The sequence below is a fragment of the Fringilla coelebs genome, assembly GCF_963513975.1.
Source record: "Fringilla coelebs genome assembly, chromosome: 9".
Classification (NCBI taxonomy): Eukaryota; Metazoa; Chordata; class Aves; order Passeriformes; family Fringillidae; genus Fringilla; species Fringilla coelebs.
In genome coordinates this window covers 23,955,785-23,976,629 of record NC_140067.1, presented here as the reverse complement: position 1 = coordinate 23,976,629, position 20,845 = coordinate 23,955,785, and the positions used below count along the sequence as shown (strand labels likewise).

General features: G+C 50.9%; 2 protein-coding genes across 4 annotated transcripts; both read left to right on the top strand.

The window, feature by feature from the left end:
- Positions 1-3,905: 3,905 nt before the first annotated feature.
- ARPC5 (actin related protein 2/3 complex subunit 5) lies at positions 3,906-8,998 on the top strand. The gene is made up of 4 exons (XM_084211644.1): positions 3,906-4,110; positions 5,053-5,124; positions 6,799-6,975; positions 7,764-8,998. The coding sequence occupies exons 1-4, from the start codon at positions 3,967-3,969 to the stop codon at positions 7,824-7,826; spliced, it is 456 nt and encodes a 151-aa protein (XP_084067770.1). The 5' UTR covers positions 3,906-3,966; the 3' UTR covers positions 7,827-8,998.
- Positions 8,999-11,765: 2,767 nt separating this feature from the next.
- On the top strand, positions 11,766-20,648 carry NCF2 (neutrophil cytosolic factor 2). 3 transcript variants are annotated; one of them, XM_084211119.1, is made up of 15 exons: positions 11,766-11,964; positions 12,403-12,485; positions 12,789-12,897; positions 13,110-13,247; positions 13,555-13,662; positions 14,607-14,666; positions 15,383-15,426; positions 15,618-15,759; positions 16,053-16,115; positions 16,479-16,557; positions 17,640-17,683; positions 18,177-18,313; positions 18,386-18,497; positions 18,718-18,880; positions 20,451-20,648. In XM_084211119.1, exons 1-15 carry the CDS (start codon positions 11,791-11,793, stop codon positions 20,522-20,524), a joined length of 1,530 nt encoding a protein of 509 aa, XP_084067245.1. In that variant the 5' UTR covers positions 11,766-11,790; the 3' UTR covers positions 20,525-20,648. The 3 variants fall into 3 exon arrangements, with proteins under 3 accessions (XP_084067245.1, XP_084067244.1, XP_084067243.1); XM_084211118.1 differs by having other exon boundaries at positions 13,113-13,247; positions 20,078-20,591; XM_084211117.1 differs by having other exon boundaries at positions 20,078-20,591.
- Positions 20,649-20,845: the final 197 nt, after the last annotated feature.

The window sequence follows — 20,845 nt, the reverse complement described above, 5'->3', positions numbered from 1 at the left end:
CACCAAGCAAAGAAAAAGAGGCAAGTTTCAGGAGGAGATGTACAATTTCCAGTGCCTGCGGTTGAAAAGCTCTAGAGACACTTAAACGGAGCTGGAGAAGCAATCGGTTCCATCCGGCAGAAAACGACACACATCCCTGAGGTGCGACATTGCCATCCTGTGGCCATCCCAGCGCTGCAGGAACACCAGCAGGGACAGGAGGAACCGGAACCTTATCCCACATTCGCAGCTTTTTCAATTGCCTTAGGCACTGGCAGCCTACAGGAGAGCTGGCGGGGGGTGACACCCTCCCCGGACACCCCTCTCCAAAGAAAAACACTCGTTTCTCCAGAGCTGCCCTCCCTTATGCCAGGGAGCAGAGGCATTTTCTATTTCCCGAGGCACAGCACTGCCAGGGTGACACTGCCCTGCACAGAACTGAGCACAACTGACCATCCAAAATGTACAGAAACACCAGAAATGACAAATGGAACATTCCTGATGCGAGGCAGCCAATCTTTAGGAGAAATCTGAATGAGAACAGCACAATGGTCTGGATCAGGAAGGAACTACAGCAGATATATATGCAAAAATATATGAGAACAATATATAGAAGTTAGTATAGAGTCAGGAGTGGAAAGCAAAGCAAATTAGCAAAACGATTAATTTAAGGAAAAAATTAAATACTGGCAGAGGGCAAAACAAGGTGGAATGCAAAAGTGAGCTGTGATAAAACATGCAGATGGCAATGTTTTACAGTGCAACAGCAACAGAGTTAAACTGGATCCAGGAATGATGAGGGGCAACGAGAGCAGCAGTGAAGACAAATAATTTCCTGCTTGAGCCAAAAGTTGTTCATCCACACAAAATTCGTGTTTTCCCTCCTCTGGCACCCTGGTACAAATCATGATTGAGCTTACTCACAGAATGGCCCACTGCTTCCTGGAATTACAGCCTCAGGGAGGGGGACACAAACTTCCTAAGAAAGGGAAAACCTTGGTGCAGAAGTACAACAGGAGTTTTCTGTCCAGCTGGCGCATCAGGCAGATAAACACACAAGTCATTTGGAAAGAAATTCAGTTGGACATTCCTTAGAACACCCAGATTGCAGCTATAACAATCCTGTAGCAAAACTTCACTAATAAAAAAGAGCAATAGTATCACTTGAGAAATTGAAAAAAAATATTGACAGGCACAGAACAGCAACTCAACTCCTACAGATGCCTGGCCCCACAAAGGCAAATTCTGTTTGTGTTCCTGTCTCCCAGAAACTGGCACCAGGAAACATCTAAAAGAACCTCTCTGCTGTCACCATCTCAGCTGGGAAAGATCCTTTTCCACTGAACTGCCCCGACCCGGGAGGAACCTTCTTCTGCACCACAGAATTTGCAAAGAAAGATTGCAACAGCCCTACAGTGGAAAGTTAAAAAGCCACTGAAGGAAATCAGATAAATATTTGCTATTACCCTGAGCTGGACCTGCTGACATGGTAATAATACCTTTTTAAGTTCTTTTTTTGATGTTTGCATGGTTTTTTGCCATATTGAATCATGGAATCACCTGTAACAATCCTGAAAAGTGTGGCTGTTTCTCTTGTGCAGCTTCTCCTCTCTAGGGTAAAAGAGAAATTTTAACTCATTTTTTAAGTAAAGAAGCTGATTTATGAATAATGCCCCCAGGCTCCAAGAGTTTTGTTCTCTGTATCGTCAACCAACTTTCCATATGCTGCTACAAGCTTCAGTAGCTTTTTGAAGAGACTGTCCACTATTTTTAATGTAAAACACACTTTGTATGTGGCATCACAGGGGCAGCCCCTTGTCACCCAGCTCTGCCAGCAGGTACACAAAACCAACATCAAATAAACCTAACAGGAATCAAAAGGAATCTCTTAGGACAGCCTTTCCCCAAGGAATGCAGGGGTTCCCAGCTGGATAGCAAAATTTAAAGGCTTTTTCCTCTCCCAGCCAGCCTCCCAACAGCCTTTCCCAGCCATGGAAGGCAGTCTGCTTCCTCTGATGTCTCCAAGCCAAGGAGGGCTTTCCCCAGGTACATTTCTGCCCTCCCAGAGGGAACAGCTATACCCCAGATCCAGAAATATAATAAGGCATTTAAAAATGCCAGAGGAATAATTCAGTGGAAGTGCTCATCCTGAGGTGTTTCCCTATGGCACACACCTGCTCTGACGATGGCACGGACCCATCCACTTTTTGGTGTGAAACTGAGATCACAGATGGCAAAAAAACACCAATAAAGTCCCCTCCTGCCAAATTTAACTGGTGGAATTACTGTGGGTCTCAAATAATGGATTATGAACATACCTTGGTTTTAATCCTCTACCTCATAAGCCAGAGCAGCAAACCCTGAACGTCAGTACTCCCTGCCCATGGCAGGCAGCTGGAACTACATGACCTTTAAGGTCCCTTCCAACCCAAACCATTCTGTGACTCTCTGACAGTCTATTTACCTCCTGCAATTACTGTGTTGCCCTTAAGCCAATTTCCAGCAGAAAAATGCCAGCAGTCCCCAAGCTACAGCCACAGCTACAGCTGCATTGCAGCTTCCCAAGCTGAGGCAACCTTGGTGGAACATGTGACATATCCCAAATTCCTCCTCTGTCAAGGAGGTGGGTGGTCCTGCAGGTTGGGCTGGTACAGGGACACATTTTCCCACCTGCTGTTTTCCTCACAATTAAGGGGGGGTGGTGGTGGGTGTTATATATGTGTGTATGTACATGTGTGTGTGTGTGTCTATTTTTTTTTTCCAGGGCAGCTGTTTTCTATTAAGAGGAACCTCACAAAGCTGTGTCATTTCCTAATTAATAATAGGATAATTATTATCTACACAGGCCGAGTGTAACTTAAAAACAAACTACAGTCAGGCTGTGGCTATTTTTTGACCCCCAAGGTCACTAGGTGCTGTTGGAGTAGGAGCTCCCTGAGCAGTCTGGGGAGGGCAGCTCTGACCTCACCTGGAGCCACACGGATCCTGCCCAGCCGGGCACTGTCCTGGGGGACAGAGAGAGAGCCAATTCCATGAGATTCATGGGAATCTCATGGAATTTAACAAAGCCAAGTTCTGGTGCTGCACCTGGGTCAGGGCAACCCCTGGGCTCAATGCAGGCTGGGAGGAGCAGATAGAGCAGCCCTGGAGAAGGACTTGGGGGTGCTGGGGCTGAGAGCTGGAGCTGCCCCAGCCCTGAACCCCCTGCCTGGGCTGAGCCCCCAGCCTGGGCAGCAGGGCAGGGATGGGGATTCTGCCCCTGTGCCCCTGGGCTCAGGTGAGACCCCACCTGCAGAGCTGCCCCAGCACAGGAGGGACCTGGAGCTGCTGGGGAGAGCCCAGGGGAGGCACCAGGATGGTCAGAGGGATGGAGCAGCTCTGCTGGGAGGGAAGGCTGGGAGGGCTGGGAGTGTTCACCTGGAGCAGCTTTGGGGTGAGCTCACAGGGGCCCTGCAGTGCCTGAAGGAACTGATGGGAATGATGAGGACACACTGTTTACAAGGGCCAGGAGGGACAGAACAAGCAGGAATGGCTTCAAAGTCAGTCAGAGTAGGGTGACAGCAACATCAAGGTTGTGGCTTCAACACCGGTATGGGCCATTTACTTAAGAATTGGATTCGATGATGCTCGTGGGTCTTTTCCAACTCAGAATATTCTGTGAATCTGCGAAACTTCAAATTGAAAGTGAGTAATTTTAGATTGGCTATTAGGAAGCAGTTGTTCCCCGTGAGTGAGGGCCTGGCACAGGTTTGCCCAGAGAAGCTGTGGCCGCCCCATGGCCGGCAGTGTCCGAGGCCAGGCCGGACGGAGGCCGGAGCAGGCCGGGTCCGTGGGAGGTGTCCCTGGCCGGGCAGGGTGCGGTGGGCTGGGCTCTGAGTCCCTTCCAGCCGCCCCAGGCTCCGCTCGCTGGCAGCGCTGCCGCTGCGCCGGCGCCGCTCGGGCGGGGCGGGCCCGGGCCGGCGGCGGCTGCGCGGGGCGGGCGCGGCCATGGCGAAGCACACGGTGTCCTCGGCGCGGTTCCGCCGGGTGGACGTGGACGAGTACGACGAGAACAAGTTCGTGGATGAGGAGGACGGGGGCGACGGGCAAGCGGGCCCTGATGAGGGCGAGGTGGACTCGTGCCTGCGACAATATCCTGAAGGCAGCGGCGGGGGCGGAGCGGGCGCGGCCGCCGCCGGGGCGGCCTTATAGGGGAACATCCGCGAGCGGCAGCGCGGCGGGCGGGAAGCGCTGGAACGGGAGAGGGCTGAGGGGAAAGGGACTGGCGGGGAAAGGGGCTGGCAGGACAAGGGAGGACGCTGAACGGGGAAGGGGCTGACAGCAGGAAGATGCTGAAGGGGGAAGGAGCTGACAGCAGGAAGAGGCTGAAGGGGGAAGGGGCTGGCAGCAGGAAGAGGCTGACAGCAGGAAGAGGCTGAATGGAGGAGGGGGCTGGCAGAGGGAGGAGGCTGAATGGGGAAGGGGCTGGCAGAGGGAAGAGGCTGAATGGGGAAGGGGCTGGCAGAGGGAAGGGGAAGAGGCTGAAGGGGGAAGGGGCTGGCGGAGGGAAGGGGCTGGCGGCAGGAAGGGGCCCAGCTTCCTCCCCTGCCCGCAGCAGCCGCAGTGCCCCGGCTGCGCTCAGGAAGGTGTCCCGGGGGATGCAGACTGGGGGTTCCTGTGCTCAGAGACTTTCCCATGCCCGCTACCGGGGCTGCCTCGCCCAGCTGGCTCTTGGTCACTTTTCCCTGGGCTGCCGTCCCGGTGGCCGCTGGGGCTGGATGTGACAAGCTGAGACCTGTTCTCAAGGGCTACAGATTGCAGAAGTGATGGCTAGTGGTTTCTTTTGCTTGGACGCTCATTCAGGGAAAGGCCTAGGAAGTATTCAACAGTCCTGGAACTGTACAGCTGCTTGTTGATGCTGCTTCTGCTTCAAATGGCCTGAAAATTGCTGTCTTAGGCTGTAATGTCTTCTTAGCTGATGAGGGAATCCCTGCATCAGAGTGTTCTCAGTCACGCACAAGCCAGCTACAGATACAGCTGTCCTGGTACTTGATGTCCATGTACTTGGTGTGTGGTCCTTAACCATCTGGCACAGGGAACATGATGGCTGCACTGCAAGCAGCTCTGAAGAACCCTCCCATCAACACAAAGAACCAGGCAGTGAAGGTAAAATAGCAATTGCTCACTCATGGGTTACTCCCTAAAAACCCTGTCCTGTCTCTGTTACTTCTGTGCCACTAGCTGTACCTCGAGGAGGCCAGAGGAGCAGAATTTAGGGTATTCCCTGATGTTGAAACACCCATGGCCACAAGTGTTTTAATCTTGTTCAAAATACTGTAGTTCAGGTACAGTACTGTCCACGTACCTTTGCCTTGGTGCTGGATCAGTGGTGGTTCTCCTACCAGTGCTGGCTGTGCTTTGTGTGCCCAGGTGTCACCAGGTGCCTGTGTCTGACTCAGACCAGACATGGCAGCTCACAGATGTAATCGTTGTGTGCTCAGAGAACCAGGGTTGCAGTTCTCACCTCTGACTAATGAAACCACCAGCAGTGAGCCTACAAAAAAGGAAGAATTGGTTTTTGTCACATCCAATCAAAGTGAAGCTGTTAAAACCTCAGGAAAAGCAAGCCCTCCTCCTGTGATAGTGTGGGAGTCTGCTGGGTACGTGCATTTCTGAATATGCCCAGGATGGATCCTGAATGGCTCATGATTGCAGTGGTGGGAGGAACAGGCTGATAAGATATGGCTCTGCCCAGCTGGTGAGTGCCTGCAGTCACTTCTGCCTGCTCAAGGAGAGGCCCAGGGGCATGGTTCCTGGCAGAGCTGTTCCTGCAGCCCCAGCCCTTTCCTGAAGGGTTTTACAGAGCTCTGAGAACCAGCTGTTACAAATAGAGCTGTATAGCTTTGTTCTCACATTAATGACTTGTTTCCATTAGCCCTCTATTGAAGGATTTAAGAATACAAATTGTGGTGGAATTGAAGAGGGTAGAATGACTAAACATTAATACCTGCCTTAATTTTTTGTTATCTTAAAACTTATATAATTTTACTTATAGTCATGTGAGAAGGCCAAGTGATTATGGGATATTAAATTGGGCAGGAAAACTGACATCTATAGTTTCTGTAGGGGGAAAGTGCCTGAGGTGTTTGTGTGATGGAATTATTCAAAAGGCCAGCAACCCTGAGACCTTCTTCTCTCATCCTGCCTCAGTGATGTATGAACAGGAAGAGCTGCTCCTTGCTGATTACGTGGCTAATTGCTGCTGTAAGCACACCTCAGACATTGCCAGGCCTGAAATGACATCCAGATCAAAAGTTATTAATTCTTAATGTTAATGGCTAGTCTGCATCCAGTGTGCCTGGGACTGCTTGGAAAGCACATGGCTTCCAGCAGTCACCTCTTCCAGGCTGCCAGTGGCATTTCCCTGGATCACATTAATGGTTGTGTCACAACAAGCAGTACAGAGGTATGGAAAAGGCTCTGGTGGGAAGGGGGGAGCCAGACTTGATTGTTATAATTATTATTATAATTATTTTGGAACTTGATAGATCTCAAGCTTCCATATGAGCATTTACTATTTAGCCATAATTAAGGGGTGCAGAATTGCAAACACTAACAGAGGCAGAAAAACTAAAGCAGGGCAAATGTGTTAAACTCTTTTACCTTGTTTATCCTTGGGAGGACGTGTTTGTTATACCTTACTACGACAAGCTCTTCACACACAGTCTTCTTCAGAGGTGTTACAGAGGAAAGTTCTCTGATTCAGTTTGTTTGAGAGAGCAGCAGTGTTTGGCTGTGCCTCACAGCAGGATGGTTGTGTCTCTGCCCGCCTGTTGACAGGACCGTGCTGAGAGCATCGTGCTGAAGGTGCTCATCTCCTTCAAAGCCAACGACATCGAGAAGGCGGTGCAGTCGCTGGACAAGAACGGGGTGGACCTGCTCATGAAGTACATCTACAAGGGCTTTGAGAGCCCCTCTGACAACAGCAGTGCTGTGCTGCTGCAGTGGCACGAGAAGGTGCGTGCGTGGGGGCAGCTCCTGCCAGAGTGCCCAGGCGCTGAGCCTGGCAAGAACCCCCTTGCTGGCTGGCGAGACTCAAGTGCCAGATTCAGGCTGTGAATCTGGAGCTCACAGCTCAGTTATACCTCCTGCCCACTGCTGCTTCCTTGCGTAAACACCCAACAGTTAAAATTTGGGTTTCTCTTAGACTGAGGCAAACAAAATAGTTTCATCCAGTGATTCAAGGAGAATTTCTTTCCTGGAGGGAAGCAAAATTTGCAGCTTGGTTATGCAGGGAAATGAAAGCTTAATTAAAGTTAAAAAGCTTTCTTGAAATCAAGTGTGATTATTGTACCCTGGCACCCTGGCTGCTGGTGTTTAGTGGAGGGCAGGCAGATACTCAAGTGCAATATAAATATGATCCAAGTAATTTCATAGACTCCCAGAATGGTTTTGATTGGAAGGGACATTGAAGCTTACCTCATTCCATGGGCAGGGACACCTTCCACTACCCCAGGTTGCTCCAAGCCCCATCCAACCTGGCCTTGGATATTTCCAGAGATAGAGCAGCCACAGCTTCTCTGACAAATCTGTACAAGGGCCTCCCCACCCTCACAGGGAAAGATTTCTTCCTGATAACCTACCCCTACTCCCTGTCAGTTTGAGGACTTTCTCCCTTGTTCTGTCACTCCAGGCCATGTCCAGAGTCCCTGTGCATCGTTCTTGTCAGCCTGTTGGGGTCCTGGAAGGGAGCTCCAGGCTGCAGCTGCCCTGGCCTGCTGTTCATTGCACGTTTCCCTTTGCAGGCGCTGGCTGCCGGAGGCGTTGGGTCCATTGTGCGTGTTCTGACCGCCAGGAAGACAGTGTGACTCCAGCAGGGAGTGCCGGTGTGACTCCAGCAGGGAGCACCACCCTGACCCCTCCCGGCACGGCCGCCCCCGGGCAGCTCTGCCCCCCAGCTTTGCCTTCGCCCTGCTGCTTCTGTCATACCCCACCAATGATGCATCGTGATCTCTTCTGCAGTTCAATCCTGGAAAATTATGAAGGTGGAATTTTACTTCTAACAGGAATCTTTGGTACTCGCCAGCCTTTCAGTGATATATTCAGTGATGTAAACAATTTGGTGTTTAGAGTGATTTGCATTTGTGTGTAATTGTGGCAGATTTGGACCTGACTCTCTGAGCAAGTGCTGAGGGACACAGGGCAATGTCTTAATTTTTTGCTAGCCAAGCAGCATTTTGAGCTAAAATCTTGTATTTGAGAAGTGGGGCAGCTATTGTTAACACAGGTAACTGGACCATATTGCCTTTGGTCAACCTCTGACCCTACATCTGTGAATAGGAGAGAAAAAAAGCTCTTTTCCAACCCCAATTATCATTCCAGAGAGCTGAGTATTTTCCTTAACCTGCTCAGGTTCCTTGCCATCAGTCTGATGCTGGGTCCACAGTGGGAAGGTCACAGTGGGATGGAGTTGTCCATCATGCAGTTTGGAAAAAAGGTTAATGGTCCATTTACACTGGAGCCCAGCCCAGTGAACTCTTCTTATTTTGGGGAGCAAAGCTCCTGAGGAGAAGAAAAAGCAGCTTTTACACAGCAAATCACCTTTCAGCAATTGGAAAGTGATTTGGTTTTGTCAAGCACAACTAAATGGCTGCTTGGGGTAGTCTGAGAAACATATCCTGGTATCGACACCATCCTTGCAGAGCCTCCCCTATTTTGTTTTCTGGTTATGTAGGGTCTGTAAGGATACCACACAGTTCACATTCCTGTTGCATTGTGCCTCATCATGTTAGCTAGTGGGCCAGTCAGGTTCCCAAATAAAGAGAATTTTAAAGAATTAGTAAAGCCCAGGGCATCCCAGACCACGGATCACCGTAGAAGGTTTAGGGCCAGGACTGAAATATACGTGTTTTAATTTCACTATTTTATTACAGTTCAGTTGTGTAAAACTGTTGGGGACCTTGTGAAATCTTTGCTGTTTTTTGATATCTGCTTTGTTTTTGTAATAATAATAAAGACCAGACAATAAATCATCACTGAATATTTACTCACTGTGTCTGACATGCCTTCAGTGGAGACAGGAACCAGTATGGTTGCCCCTAAACCATTCAGTGCCTCCCTGATTCTCTTCTTAGGATGCTTCTCCTTGCTTGCTGCCTCCAGAAGAACACAGGCACAACCACAGGAGGCACTGAGATCACCAGGTGGGAGACTCAGCCTGGCTACAGAAAGCATCCAGGGTTCACCCATAGATCTGTACAGAAATTCTGGTCATGCAGCCAGGGTTCTGTCCTTACAGCTCCACCAGGGACTGTGATTGGCTCCTCTGATTCTTTCTGCTTGCCCAGATCTGCGTTAAGACATCTATGAACCTCATTTGAAGAAAATAAGCTGTAATCCCAGAGAAGTAGAAAGTATTTTCCAAAGCAATTGATGCCAAAGCAGATCACCTGCCTCTAGCTGGCATTAGATAAATGAACTGAATAAATGGAGTGGTCTTAAGGTTCTGCAGATCCCCTTGGGTGAGGCTGTGATGGTTTTAGGAACATTTACAGAACACATACATCAGTGTTTCTGTTCAGGGACGTGCTAAAACACACATTGATATGGGGATAGGGCAAGATTTGCAGGGGCAGCTCTGCTGGTAATAAGTGACAGGAAGGGAAAAAGTAAATCTAGTCTTAAAAAACAGCCTCTTTCCTCCAAATCCTGCCTTGCTTGCATTGGTGGATGGTATGGATACCATGACAGGGGTTCAGATTCCTGTTAGGAGAAGGAAGCCTTCAATGGAGAATCTCATGCAGGTCAGACTGGGAAGGGTGACAAGGTTTACAGAGCTCTGCTGCCTTCAGCTTTAGCCAGAACACATGGCAATGGCACCTTCTCATCAGATCCTGCTTTTGTGCTAGTCGAGACCTGCTGCTGTCCTCACATCCAGCTCAGTGTCTGCCTCCATTTGGGAAAAGAGCCAAAACCCCCAGATCCTGTGCAGAGGGCTCCAACCTGCCTTCCTGGGAATGAGCTGGACATGCTCCTGCACTTCTGCTCACTAAAAGATCTTCCCTAGTGCATAATGGGGGGTTCTTTGTTTCTGAATCAGTCTTTTTCTGACTCTTCAGAAATTATAAACTTGTACATATTGTAGCTGTAAAAAGTCAAAACCTGTGCACTGCACCCCAGCTGGATTTTGGACATTTCTCTATTTCTGACCCACCTATTGGCAATCTGAGTTTGCTGGATTCCAAGTCTTCCCCAGGAAATGTCACCATCTCTCTTACTCACTTCCTGTGGGAGGTTATCGTAGAAGAAACAAGTTTACCTACTGAGTCAGCTTTGGGCAGAGAAAGGGGAACAAGAGACTCACTCTTGCTAGAAGGGCTGTGTTTATCACAGCTCTGAAATCTCACTGTTAAGTTACAAATACCCAGGCAGATGGACAGCTGCTGTGAGCATTACAATGGGGATGATCTCTCATCCTCCTCCAGCTCCCCTTGTACTGCTTTTGGGATAAACCTGACTGAATAGTGCACCAATTCAGATAATTAAATGAGCAGGAAATTAGGCCTCCAATAAGGTGAACCATTTGCTGCTCCATGGGGTCTCCCATCCCTCACAGGAATCAGAAAAGGCACCCAGAGGGGTGTTTTTACACTCACCATGTTGTTATTCCTGCCCTTTTACCTGGGCATCACTTCCCCTTGTTGCATCTCCCTCTGCTTTCCTGGAGGTCAGAGTCTTCCATGCTCCCGTGGGAAGTCCATGGGAGGCAGGGGGGTGCTGAGGGTACACATACAGCTGGAGAACCAGACAGTGCCAGGCTCAGAGCTCTGTTTGGTCCTACTTTGGATTAAAACCCCAGTCTTTGCTGCTCAGGGGCTCAGGTTTCTCCATCTGAAGTCACCTCCCCAGCCTCCCTCCCACTGCTGGAGTTATGTAATTTGCTAGTTTTGGTAAAGGCTCAAGGGCTGAGTCTTGCTGACATATGTTAAGCTCTTACAAAATATATATCACATTGTTGGTAGATGGGGCAGAGGCAAAGTACTTCCAAAAATGCTTAAAAACCACGTGCTCCAAACCTGTGAGTCAGCAGCAGGTCAGAATCCTGCTGTCACCGCGTGCCCCGTGCTCATCTCTTGGCCCTGTGCTCCCAGCAGTGCTCCAGAGCCAGTTATGCAGAAGTGACGATGGGCTGAGCCCTAGGGACATGGTGCAGCACGGCCACTGCCCCAGGAGCCTCATCCATGGGCAGCTCCATGGGCCCTTAGCAGGGAACTCCACACAGGGACAACACGGTGGGGTCGGGAAGGACCGAGGGTTTCCCAGGCGGTGCCTTGGGCTCTACTTCACCTCCCCACTTAGGCCGGCAGGGGATCCCCAGCCCAGCTGTGCCTGCCAGGAAGGGTCGGCAGGAACCGCGAGCAATGAGGAGGCTGCGCTTTGCAGGGCACCGAGGGGCCAGCAGCAGCACCGGCTGCCCAGCGCTCATCCTGGGATTTTGCAACCTGAAATTTGACCTGATGAACGACCCAGCTGACAAAACCCATGGGTTTTAATGTAAAAACGGGAAGAGCAAAACCCGAGTAGGCGAGGCGTGGCTGCCCAGGAGGAGCAGGGATGCACCCCATGGACACCCGCTGTGTCAGAGGCAGCCTCTGCCCCACTTCCCCATGCCGGGGCTGATGCGAGCGAGGCCACTTCCTGCCGGGTTTGTGACACGGCGGGGGAAGGCAGAAGCACAGGCAGAAAGCAGCCAGAGAGGCCGAGCTGCGCCACAAGGAAGGACAGGGACAGGGCGAGACGACGCGGGATCGTACATCCCTCTCCCACCACGCCATGTCCCTGGTGGAGACGATCCGGCTGTGGCAAGAAGGGGTGTGCGCAGCGGACAGGAAGGAGTGGAGCGCTGCCCTGGATGCCTTCACGGCCGTCCAGAACCCCCCTGCCAAAATCTGCTTTAACATCGGCTGCGTCCAGCTTGTCCTGGGGAAGCTGGCGGAGGCGGAGGAGGTAAGGTACAGCCCCTAGGGCCGCTCATCCTCTCCTCTCTGGGACTTGCCCAGGTACATGGACATGGTGGGGAAGGAAGGAATTAGAAGGATCACGGTCTAAGGGATGGATTCAGAGCCTTTTAAAGCTGTGAGGAAGGGGACAGCCCTAGGCTGCCACACCTGTTCTGCCAGTGAACCAGAGGCTAGGCAGCAGCAGTGATACACGGCTCACTGTTCACTCTCCCTCTCTCCAGGAGGTGGCCATGCTGGCACATGGCTCTAGCTTAAAAAAACCCAGGAGCCTGGTCCAGGCTCCCCCCCACCCAATGCCCAGTGCTGCAGGGAGACACAGCCCACAGCTCGGCTAAGGCAGGATAGGTACAACTGCTCTATGCCCTCAGGTTTTTTTAGGTGTCCCCTTTTTACCCCCCCCTTTGCCCCACTCCTACCTCTGCAGGCGTTCACCCGGAGCATCGGCTGCGACAAGCACCTGGCTGTGGCTTATTTCCAGCGGGGGACCGTGTTTTACCGGAGCCAGAAGTGAGTGGAAGAGTTTCAAGTTTCATTTTTGCCACTTACAGAGATGCAAGCCTTCATCTGAGGATGGCCCCAGGCAGGTTGGTGCCCCAGAGCCCAGACTGAAACCTGTTGAGGTCAAACAGGCTCCTACTCTTCAGCACTGCAGTCCTGGGATTAACCTTCAAAACTTCTCTCCTCCTCTGGGGTGCCTGAAACACTGCAAGGATAGAGGGGAGACCCTGAACTCACCAAGTCTGAGTACAGGCTTAGAGGCAGGCAGGTTGCCACCACGAGCTGGTGACACCTTTGTCCTCTGCTCCCCAGCCACGGAAAGGCCATTGAGGATTTCAAGGAGGCGCTGGCCCAGCTGCGAGGCAACCAACTCATCGACTACAAGATCCTGGGGCTGCGCTACCGGCTCTTTGCCTGCGAGGTGAGGCACACCTGGCCACCAGCTGGATCCCAAAGCTCTGCTCTCCTGCATCCTCCAGCATGAGAAATCTAAAGAGGAGACAGCCAGCCTCTTTTGTACCTTGCAAAAACCAAGCAAGCGGGTGCAGTGTCACTGCCCCACTGTCCTTTCTTTTCCTTTCCTAGCAGCTCTGGCTGCTCCAAGAGCTCTTCCCCTTGCTCCCATCTCTCCAGCAGATTCTCTACAACATTGCACTGGTGTATGCCACAACAGAGAACTGGGAGAAGGCTGAGGAGCACCTGACCCTGGCCATGAGCATGAAGAGCGAGCCCCAGCACAACAAGATAGACAGGGCAATGGAAGCCATCCTGGTATGGAGGAGCAGGTCCCACCGCCCCACAGGGAGAGAGGGAGGGAAATCCCACTGACAGCACATCCAGCTTTTGGCAGGATTAAAATGCTGTGGCAATGGATATTATAGTGGGACACAAGTTGTGGGAAGAGCTTTGGGTAACTGGGGAGGCAGGGATGGGAAGATGGGATTCCACGGGCTGTACCCAGGCTGGGATTGGGCTGTCATGGTGGTGGTCTGGAGCAGCCCCCAAGCCCAGAGCAGAAGGGACACTGATCAGTCCCTGCTCTCACCTCCAAAGTCTCCATGGCTTGTCTGTGCCACAGAAGCAGAAGCTCTGTGAGCTGGTGGCCATTCCTGCAGGGAAGCTGTTCAGGCCAAATGAGAAGCAAGTGGCTCAGCTGGAGAAGAAGGACTACCTGGGAAAGGCTATGGTAAGAAAGATCTATACGATTTATTCAGGCCTAGCCTGTGGGCTGAGAAGAGCTGTTGACTGCCTTCTCATCATCCCTCTGGGCTGCTGCCTGGTAGGCAGCCAGAGACAGGGAGCTGGCCTCTGCCTCAGGGATCCCCCAGACATGGAAAGAGGGATGGCACACAGGGATCTCGAGGGAAACAGGGAGACTGCAAGAATACAAGAGCTAAAAGCATGTTCCTGCTGAGAATGGCCTATTTCTAGTTTGTCTCCTTAGTGAGACATGAGGCATAGTCAGCAATGAGCTGGAATGATCCCACTGGACCTTCAACTCAAGCCAAGGCATTTTCAGGGCTGGGGGAAAGGAGCTATTTAACATTTGACACCACAACCAACCTCCAGCTCTTCCACCGCTGTTTGAAAAGGGCTTTTCAGGTCAGATAAGCAAGCAAGCTTTTCTCCTGTAAGTGTGCAAAATCCACTCACTGGGATACCACCTCTGGGTTCAGGATCTGGAAGGCAGCACTCATCCAGAAAAAGAACCAGGCACTGGGGAATCAGACAGCCAGGCAGCTCCTTGAGTGCCAGAAACATGCACAAAAACATGTATCAACTTTTTAAATTACATTTAAGGTTACCTGTAGGAGGTGTGGGCTTGAGCTGGACACTTTGGCTCCCTTCAACATTTGTGATTAAAATAGAATGGGAAACTTTTAGGTTTTAATGCCTCAAACCACAGAAACAGCCAGGCTAAGAGCAGAAAACTTACCACAGCTGAGAGGGAAGCTTTGGTACCAGAGGCACACAGCCTTTAGTCCAAGATGCTTAGCCTAAAATCATAGCCTCTCCTGAGCTTAAAGCATCCTGAGCAGCTTGGCTTGGCCAACAGCAGAGGAGGAGGGTGGACATAGAGGTCTGAGAGGGGTCTATGGGCACCAAGTCACTATGTGTCTCTGGCCCTAGGTGGTGGCCTCTGTGGTGGACAAGGACGATTTTTCAGGATTCGCTCCCCTGCAGCCACAGGTAAGACTCTGTCAGTGAAGAGCATGAACAGCATGCTCAGGGCAGGGTGACGTGGGGGCTGTCATCCACACTGGGGAGCAAGCAGCACCCTTACCACCCTGAACTCTGTGCCACTGCCGTGGGGAGGAGGCAGGCACTGCTTCCACGAATCAACTGCTCCCTCCACCATCAGGAAGCTCATCCCAAACCCACCCACAGCTGGAGCTGAGGTTAAGCTGGTTCCCTGCATGGGGAAGTAGTGGCTGGGGTGATGGCTCTCTGCAGGGAGCTGTCTCTGACCCTCCCCAAAGGATTCATTAGGGATCCTCTGTAACTCCTTTGCATTCCCATGCCATTTTGCAAATGATGTAATGTCATCTTCCCATTCCCAAGCGTTTTGGAAAGAGTTTTTCCAGAAGGCACAGCACCACTGCACAAGATAAATGACAACCTTCTCAATGCAGACAGCATTGACAATTTCAATCCTCTGTGAACTGAAACTAAAATCAGGAGTGAAAAGAGGATCATGCCTCTGAAAACCAACTGTAGGTTGAAGAATGTGGAAACTGTTCCTTAGAAGGAACAAAGCCAGTGAAATTCCTCATGGCACTTAAGGCACCTGCATGTGGAGGAAGAACAGTGTTGGGGTGAGGGCATGGTAAAAGGCTGCAGGACATTTCTGCAAGGCAAAATCCTCTGGGTTACTGGTATTTTCCTTTTTGTCTTCCTGTTGGCAGGCCTCTGGTCCTCCACCCAGGCCCAAGACCCCAGAAATCCTCAGGTAAGTTGGATGAAAGATGGATAACCCATGCAGCCAGGCACAACCCCATCCTGCACTCACACAGCTGAGCATCCCTCTGGCGCTCAGAACTCAGGGGAATGTAGAAACATGGAGGCAGAGGTCTGGATTCTCCCTACAATGTAAAACAGCACTGCCAACATTCCTGACCTGTGCACTGCTCCCACACCCAGGGCCCTCAGAGGGCAGCCGCACCGTGTCATGTACGAGTTCATTCCTGAGACGGAGGAGGAGCTGCAGGTCCTGCCAGGAAACATTGTCTTTGTCCTGAAGAAAGAGAAGGACAATTGGGCTACAGTGATGTTCAATGGAAAGGTATTCCAGGAGTGTACTGGACAGGAGGGGCAGACAGCAGATTATGGTTGAGATTCTGCAGAGGCAGAGGCCTGCCAACAGTAATTAAGTAAATTTCTGACTGAAGTGCCTTATGTCCACCCTGGCTTAGGCCACAGGGTTCAGTGAAATCCACTTAACCTGCAGAAACTAAACTGCAAGCCTCAGGAACCCTCCTGGATGCAGGGGAGGGGGAAGGGACATCCAGTTGTGTTCTCCAGCAATGGGCTGCCTTCTTGCCAAGCAATTACTACTCATCTCTCCTCCCCCTGCAGAAAGGGATTGTCCCCTGCAACTTCCTCGAGCCTGTGGAGCTCCAGAATAAGCTGCATATCCAGGTGAGGTGGCCCAGGAGGAAATGGTGTCCTGGGAGGGCAGATGTTGAAATATTCACCTAACACCTGCCTCCCAGTAGGACTCATATATGTGACTCCCTCCCCCTCACGACGCTGGGGTTGGTTCTTCTGGCTCATGGTCACCTAATCATGAGCTTAGAGACCTGAAAAATCTGTGTTGGTGGCACCCTGGTGGTGGTTCGCAATGCTGAGGAGATAATGGATATAGCTAAGTCACCCCTCCCCTGCTCAAGACCCAAGCAGACCTGGGGAAAAGCAGGTTGGAGGGGAGCTGCACAAGGCAGCAGCAGCCCAGCCCCTCAGTAAGGGTGGGACTGACAGCACTGTGTTGTTCCCACGGCACAGGAAGAAAGCCCTGTGGAAGCCGAGATCCCGGAGTCACCCAGCCGCAGTGTGCCCGAGAAGCCGCGGCGGCTGGCGCCAGGTCAGTGTGGGCAGCTGAGGGGATGGGGAGCACAGGGTGACATCAGCCACAGCAGGACGAGATGCCGCATCCCCCCCGCTTTGGGAGCACGGCTGGGGCTCATCTCCATCACATTCCTGGCCCTGTTTGAAGTCAAGGACTGGGAGACATTACAACAGGAGACAGAGACAGCAACTGCAGTGCTGAGGATGGAGTAAAATAGTGTCTGTGGGGTGCCTGAGGAAAGCAAGTCCCTCTGTGCTTTTAATTTGTACAGGGAGTAATGAGAAAAAGGGCCTGGAGATAGAAATGAGGCAAGGACCAGCTTGAAGTAAAAGATTCATGCAGGGCACCCATGATAGTTTCAGTGCTGCTTGAGCTGAGCTAGCCTTAAAGGAGCTGTGTGAAAAGGATTCCTGGCTGGTGCTACCTAGAGTTCCACATCCCAAGCTCATGTCCCCAACAGAGCAGCCTTGTAGAGCTGTCACAAAAGAAGGCTGTGGCTCATGGAATTAAGGACAAACATCTCATGGACACAACAACCCCAATGACCATCTTTATGGCACCAAAAGCCATCTCAGATCTATAACTGGGACCATGTTCAACAGTGTACTTGGGCTCTTCCTGGAATGAGCACAGTTGTGCCAAAGCACTGCCAAAATGTAAATCAGATGCTCATGAAGAGGCTTCCACAAAGCTGCATTAATCACCCTGCCTGGAGGCCTGAGTTTAGCTTTACAGCCCCATTGAAGGACAGGGATTGCCTTTGGTTTTCAGGATGGACCTAGGGAGATCAGAACAGCAAAGACACTAAAACCAGCAGCTCCAGGTTTCTATTTTTTGAATCCACCCATGAAAGACAGTCCACCCCTCCTGCTCCTCTGCCAAGAGGGAAGGCACAGAGCCAAAACCTCTGCTCAGTGGTTGTACCTAGACCTTACAGAACGCCTGTGGCAGATGCTGTACCCATTCAAGGGACCGCTGCTGCTCCAGGGCTGGTTGGTGTAGCTGGAGATCACGATGGGCTGCAGGAGGTCTGGCTGTGTGTTTAGACAACCGTTATCCCATCCCACCTCCTGAGCCACCTTTTTGCTCCTCCCCAGACTACGTTCCTGCTACCGTGGCGCGGCCAAGAGACACAGCAAAGGTAACGTCCTGTGAGCGCAGACCCCGAGGTCCTGCTGTCATACAAACCTGCATTTACCAGGAGACTTGGGGCTGCTTTGTGGGAGTTCTCCTCCAGGCCCCAGGTGAGGGGGCCACTGTATGACTCATCTTAGTCAACCTGAGGCACTTGAGAAGGGAAAACTAGGAGAGATTTGACTGGAATGCACATGCTCCTGGGTATGGTCAGCACATCAGAAGGTCACACTGGGAAGAGATGGGAAAATACAGCAATTCCAACTTAAAAAAAAAAAATAAAAATGAGGCGCTTGGAGGGTGGGCACAGTTCTAATTTGATCACCCCAAAGCCACAATTTGCTGCCAAGTCCCTAATCTATTGCTGAGCTCTCTCCTGGGACAAGCCAACCAATGTCCAAGCACAGCTTGGGAGGCACAATCTAACTCAGGCAACCACAGTTTCCACATCCCCGTGCTTGCCAAGCCAGGCAAGGTGACATCCCATTTCCTGCCTGCAGGAGGCTGAACCAACTGTCCTCAAGGTGCATTACAAATTCACAGTGGCCCTGAGAGTCGATCGAGGCCACTCCTACAGGGAGCTCCTGGAGCTGGTTTGCAAGAAGCTGGAGCTGCAGCCGGAGCACACGGAGCTGAGGTGAGGCACTGCCAGCTCCAGTGAGCCAGGGCTGTGTTCCAGCACTCCTCACCTGCATCCCCTGCACACTAGGTACAAGCCTGTGGAGGGCCAGGAGCTGGTGACTCTCAGTGCAGAGAATGTGGAGGCAGCCTGGAGCCAGAGCAAGGACAACTGCCTGACAGTCTGGTGCAATGGCACAGAGGTCAGTGACAGCTACAGGGGGCAGCCACCTTCTCTTCCCTCCTGCCTTTCTTTTCCTTGCCACAAGAATGGGTTTGTGGCTTTCAAGAGAAGCCACAACCTAATGAAAGGCAGAGGATCAAAGAGGGAGTGGAGAGGAGAAGCAGAGCTCATCTCTCTTGCCCTGCTACAGAGAAAGAAATCCAAGAGGCTGTGTCCTCACCAGCATATTTCCTGCCTAGGGAGAGGGGTTTGTACCAGACAGCAAACCAGAGGAGTCACTGCAGGAGGCAACGCCTGGGGAGACGGGACCCAACCATGTTGTAGCTCAGTACAGTTATGAAGCCACCCAACCTGAAGACCTGGAGTTTCAGGCAGGAGACATGATCCTTGTTTTATCCAAAGGTAATTGTGCTCCTCCTGGGACACGAGAGAGACCCCCAGGTCTGGTGAGAGGGAGGGTGGTGTGGCAGCAGCAGAGTCCCTCCATCTCTACCTTGGGATTCCCATCCCTGTTACACACACTTCTTCCAACAGATTTTCATCACTCCCGTTTCCACCACAGCCCTCCCAAATTTCTAAGACAGGAGTTACACTTGGACTGTATTTAAGCTTATTGATCACAGTGGATTCTTTCAAGGAGTTGCCTCATTTTAGCTGCCATCCCCACGCCTCATTTTAGCTGCCATCCCCACAATGGGAGCAGGCTCCCACTCCCATTCCTTCCACCTGGAACCTTTTTTCATCTACTTTTCTTGTTAAGAGTACAATCTTTCATTAGTCGTTCAATATTAGTCCTTAGTGTTTCTGTGGGAACTGAGGCTTAAATACAGACTACATCTCAGGAAGATCAATGAGGAATTATATACACAGGGCATATTCCCCATCTTATTTGAGCCTCTGAGTGAAATCAAGACATCAGGATAAAGTTTTAAAGGCAAAACCCCCTTATATTTAGCTATCTGTAGGTATGTCACTAATTTCTGGTGGCTGGCAGGCTTTGGCAGTAATACACAATCAGTCCCCCCATCAAACCTTTGTCACGTTAGATTTTGTACCGCGCAATACTGATGACCCCTCCACCCCAAAATCCTACCTTCCCCTTCATTGCTGAGCTAAATATTTCCCACTACAAAGCTGGTTCTTGCCTCATTTGGTTCCCCCACAGCAAAACTTCCAGAGCTCCTTGGCTTTACTTAACCCAGGGTAAGGGGTTTTGGGGGGGTTGTTTTAGGGTTTTTATGTGAATATGAGAAATAGCTGACAAAACACTTCAGGTGTATCCTGAAGAGGACAGACCAAATATCAGATAATTTCCTCACTCTCCACACTCACTTTCTTTCCACTCAAGGCAGTTTCCAAGCCCCTGGTCTCTATTTTGATCCAGTTTCCCAGCCCTATTTGATATTCCTTCTTACCTTACCATTTTACTCTCTTCCTCATTCCTCCCTTTCCTCCACATTCCACTCCCTGCTGGATCTGCACAGCTCCAAGTTTTATCAGCAGAAACACCGTAAAACAGTGATCTCAGGCCTGTCTGCAGCACATTATGCTCCTGTAAATTCCTAGGGTCATAAGAACTGTGTCAATTTTCCCTTCCAGTGAATGAAGACTGGTTTGAAGGCAAGTGCAAGGGGAGGACTGGGATCTTCCCATCTGCATTTGTTCAACAGCCCAACACTGAACACCCAGAGAAGTAATCTCAGAAAAGCTTGAAGCTGTGGAGAGAAATTAGGAATTCAACTGTTGCCATTATGTAGTCTGCATATTAATCCCTGCATCTGAAAATGAACTTTAAATGTTATTGCTAGTTGTATTAAAAGCTTTATATTTTATCTTGCCTTTTGCGATGGTCTCTTAAAAAGGAACTTGTTAAGAAGTTGCTAATTCCTGTTAGGGATACAGTCTTTCCTAAATCCTGTGCTTGCCAAGAGACTTGCCATGTTCCCCCATCCTTAAAAAAGCTTTTATACAGACATGCCAGAAGCTGGAAACACCCACAAGAGGGTGGTGCAACCTGCATTTTACAGCCCTGCCAGGAGATCCTGAAGGGGAAGCGAGTTCAGGAAGCTACAGATCAGGAAAGCACTTGCTTCCTTAAGTCATCAGTGCCAACCCCAAGAACTTAGAAGACACCATATAGCCTCACCCTGCTCCAACTCCCAATCCAAATTCACAAGGACTTTAAAACTCCCACCAATAAAAGCAGATACATTTTCTTCGGGACTGGGATCTGTGCTTCCAAGTTTTTCCTGATCAGTCAGAAGATACAGTAACCTCGAAAGACAGAGCCTGGAATCCCAGAGCTTTACTCCAAAGGTGTTAAGGGGGCAGGGGCTTCCACACTCTGGATTCTATCACACAAGTCCA

Excerpts from the sequence above, each read along its gene's own strand:
- ARPC5 (XM_084211644.1), top strand. The coding sequence starts at position 3,967 with ATGGCGAAGCACACGGTGTCCTCGGCGCGGTTCCGCCGGGTGGACGTG. Across the intron at positions 5,125-6,798 it reads CAAAGAACCAGGCAGTGAAG|GACCGTGCTGAGAGCATCGT; the intron begins GTAAAATAGCAA and ends GCCTGTTGACAG. Across the intron at positions 6,976-7,763 it reads TGCTGCAGTGGCACGAGAAG|GCGCTGGCTGCCGGAGGCGT; the intron begins GTGCGTGCGTGG and ends TTCCCTTTGCAG.
- NCF2 (XM_084211117.1), top strand. The coding sequence starts at position 11,791 with ATGTCCCTGGTGGAGACGATCCGGCTGTGGCAAGAAGGGGTGTGCGCA. Across the intron at positions 11,965-12,402 it reads AGCTGGCGGAGGCGGAGGAG|GCGTTCACCCGGAGCATCGG; the intron begins GTAAGGTACAGC and ends CTACCTCTGCAG. Across the intron at positions 12,486-12,788 it reads GTGTTTTACCGGAGCCAGAA|CCACGGAAAGGCCATTGAGG; the intron begins GTGAGTGGAAGA and ends TCTGCTCCCCAG.